This window comes from Aquarana catesbeiana, linkage group LG07 (assembly GCF_042186555.1).
Source record: "Aquarana catesbeiana isolate 2022-GZ linkage group LG07, ASM4218655v1, whole genome shotgun sequence".
NCBI lineage: Eukaryota > Metazoa > Chordata > Amphibia > Anura > Ranidae > Aquarana > Aquarana catesbeiana.
The window spans coordinates 19468008-19471693 of record NC_133330.1 but is presented as its reverse complement, the minus strand read 5'-3'; the positions used below and the strand labels follow the sequence as shown (position 1 = coordinate 19471693).

The window sequence follows — 3686 nt, the reverse complement described above, 5'->3', positions numbered from 1 at the left end:
AACCAAGGTGAGGAGGGGGAGCGGGGGACAACCAAGGTGAGGAGGGGGAGGGGGGGGGACAACCAGGGTGAGGGGACAACCAAGGTGAGGAGGGGGACAACCAAGGTGAGGAGGGGGACAACCAAGGTGAGGAGGGGGGGGGACAACCGAGGTGAGGAGGGGGGGGGGACAACCGAGGTGAGGAGGGGGGGGGGACAACCGAGGTGAGGAGGGGGGGGGACAACCGAGGTGAGGAGGGGGGGGGACAACCGAGGTGAGGAGGGGGAGGGACAACCGAGGTGAGGAGGGGGAGGGACAACCGAGGTGAGGAGGGGAGGGACAACCGAGGTGAGGAGGGGGAGGGACAACCGAGGTGAGGAGGGGGAGGGACAACCGAGGTGAGGAGGGGGAGGGACAACCGAGGTGAGGAGGGGAGGGACAACCGAGGTGAGGAGGGGGAGGGACAACCGAGGTGAGGAGGGGGAGGGGGAGGGACAACCAAGGTGAGGTGGGGGAGGGGGGGACAACCAAGGTGAGGTGGGGGACAACCAGGGTGAGGAGGGGGAAACCAGGGTGAGGAGGGGGACAACCAGGGTGAGGGGACAACCAAGGTGAGGAGGGGGAGGGGGGGGACAACCAGGGTGAGGGGACAACCAAGGTGAGGAGGGGGACAACTAAGGTGAGGAGGGGGGGGGACAACCAAGGTGAGGAGGGGGGGGGGGATAACCAAGGTGAGGAGGGGGAGGGGGGGACAACCAAGGTGAGGAGGGGGAGCGGGGGACAACCAAGGTGAGGAGGGGGAGCGGGGGACAACCAAGGTGAGGAGGGGGAGCGGGGGACAACCAAGGTGAGGAGGGGGAGCGGGGGACAACCAAGGTGAGGAGGGGGAGCGGGGGACAACCAAGGTGAGGAGGGGGAGCGGGGGACAACCAAGGTGAGGAGGGGGAGCGGGGGACAACCAAGGTGAGGAGGGGAGGGGGGGGACAACCAGGGTGAGGGGACAACCAAGGTGAGGAGGGGGACAACCAAGGTGAGGAGGGGGGGGACAACCAAGGTGAGGAGGGGGGGGGACAACCAAGGTGAGGAGGGGGGGGGACAACCGAGGTGAGGAGGGGGAGGGGGGGAGGGACAACCGAGGTGAGGAGGGGGAGGGGGGAGGGACAACCGAGGTGAGGAGGGGGAGGGGGAGGGACAACCAAGGTGAGGTGGGGGGAGGGGGGGGACAACCAAGGTGAGGTGGGGGACAACCAGGGTGAGGAGGGGGACAACCAGGGTGAGGAGGGGGACAACCAGGGTGAGGGGACAACCAAGGTGAGGAGGGGGAGGGGGGGGACAACCAGGGTGAGGGGACAACCAAGGTGAGGAGGGGGGGGGGGACAACCAAGGTGAGGAGGGGGGGGGGGATAACCAAGGTGAGGAGGGGGAGGGGGGGGCAACCAAGGTGGGGGAGGGGGGGACAACCAAGGTGGGGAGGGGGAGTGGGGGACAACCAAGGTGAGGAGGGGGGGGACAACTAAGGTGAGGAGGGGGGGGGGGATAACCAAGGTGAGGAGGGGGGGGGGGACAACCAAGGTGAGGAGGGGGGGGGGACAACCAAGGTGAGGAGGGGGGGGGGACAACCAAGGTGAGGAGGGGGGGGGATAACCAAGGTGAGGAGGGGGGGGGGGACAACCAAGGTGAGGAGGGGGGGGACAACCAAGGTGAGGGGGGGGGGGGACAACCAAGGTGAGGAGGGGGGGGGGATAACCAAGGTGAGGAGGGGGGGGGGACAACCAAGGTGAGGAGGGGGGGGGACAACCAAGGTGAGGAGGGGGGGGGGGACAACCAAGGTGAGGAGGGGGGGGGGACAACCAAGGTGAGGGGGGGGGGGGGGACAACCAAGGTGAGGGGGGGGGGGACAACCAAGGTGAGGAGGGGGAGACAACCAAGGTGAGGATTATGTATAAATCTATAGACTTGTCTGAGGAGATCAGAGATGAGGAGGAATCTGGAACATCCCGGGATGGGGATCTGGCTCTGTCAGGAGATCTCGCCCAGCGCTCCTCTGTCATCTCCATCCGTCTCATTCATTCTCCTCACACGGACACGCCCCGCTCCTCCCACCATATACATATTGAGGAGGAGATGCAATTCTTACCACCCAACATCGGACCTCCTGCCAACCCAGCCCCGCCCCGCCCCTACCGACAGAGCGCCATTAGAGTTCAGAGACGGAACTGGGCCGTCCCCACTGAGGAGGCGGAGTCGTAAGCCTGAGGTAAACAGGCGGGCAGCTGTGTGGGCGGAGTCGTAAAAACAGTAGTAGAAGAAGTGTGTTGTGTGGGCGGATCTATCAGCTGGTTGGGCGGAGATTTCTACGTCGCGCTGCAGGAGTGACTCGTCCGGCCCCCTCCTGTCATGAGCCGCGCTGATTGGCTGCACTCAGAACAAGCGGGAAGACACGAAAAGTGAGGTACGCGGGCGCTTCTTCCGGTGTCCCCCCACAAACCCGACCTACCCACTTCCGGTGCCCACCACCAGCTCACTGACCCCCTTCCTGTGCCCAACCATTCCTGTCATATGTATGCCACACATGGGGTGTCCATTCCTAACTACCCCCCAATAACCTTCTATTCTCCCCACCCCCACTAATATCTCCGCCCCTTTCCACACCAACCCCGTCTTCCTCCACTGCCACCCTTCATCACCCCTCCCCCCTTATCACCTCTTCCCCTCCCTTCATCCTCCTTTATTGCCCCTCCCCATTCCTCCCAACCCCACCATCCCTTCCTTGTTGTCACATCTTCAGTTCTGAGGGGTTCATCCTGGGACCTGTAGTCCTTCACTTTTGGTGGGGTCACATCTCCCTAAAGTGAAGGACTACAAGTCCCAGCATGAACCCTTGATATCCAAGGATGTGATTCCCCCCCACTTCAAATTGAAGGATTACAGGTCCCAGGGTGGACCCCTCAAATTAAAAGTAGAGTTCCACCCAAAAATGGAACTTCTGCTTTTCAGGTCCCCCCCCCCTCCGGTGTCACATTTGGCACCTTTCAGGGGGGAGGGGGGAGCAGATACCTGTCTAATCCAGGTATTTTGCTCCCACTCCCGGGCATAGATACCCGAGCCACCCGCAGGGTATCTACGCCACTTCCTGCCCCCCCCCGCTGTCTTCTGGGTGACACACGGGTCCCAGATGAGGGGGAGGGAAGGGGTACAGGATGAGGGCGTACCCCTTCCCTCGCCCTCGTTCTTTACCCCTTTCCCACACCCCTATCCGTGCCCCTCCCCCTGTACCCCCTACCCTCACCCCTGTCCTGTACCCCTCACCCCTGTCCTGTGCCCCTTTTCCTGTATACACTCATAAAGAGAAGCGCCCTCATTAGAATTGTTCTGTTTCAGGTACCTCTGGTGATAATGACCTCCAAACGGCGGCCAGCTAAGTCAAGTGACCAAGAAGATCCTGCTGCCAGCTCCTCCAGTAAGTAGCAGATGGTTTGATGGAGGTTTTCAAAGATTTTACACTCATTTTATGCTGTACAGATTTCACACCTAGGGTCTCAACACCCCCCCTTCCAAACCTCAGGTCCCCACATCTTCCGCATCCCCAAGTCCCCAGGTGCCCCGCACCTTGAGTCCCTGTGACCCCCCGCAACTTATGTTGCTTACAACCTCCACTCCTTAAAGCCCTGCTTTGAGTCCTGCACATGCCCTGGTCCCCAAGTCTC

At 62.2% G+C, this 3686-nt stretch overlaps 1 protein-coding gene across 1 annotated transcript in view; it reads left to right on the top strand.

Annotated features, from left to right (window-relative positions):
• Window positions 1-2245: 2245 nt before the first annotated feature.
• FANCD2 (FA complementation group D2) overlaps window positions 2246-3686 on the top strand; it is a 66772-nt gene continuing 65331 nt past the window's right edge. Inside the window, exons 1-2 of the mRNA XM_073591710.1 lie at window positions 2246-2431; window positions 3361-3439. Of these exons, the coding sequence (XP_073447811.1) occupies window positions 3376-3439 (64 nt within the window). The 5' untranslated portion in view covers window positions 2246-2431; window positions 3361-3375. The remainder of the gene's footprint in view (window positions 2432-3360; window positions 3440-3686) is intronic.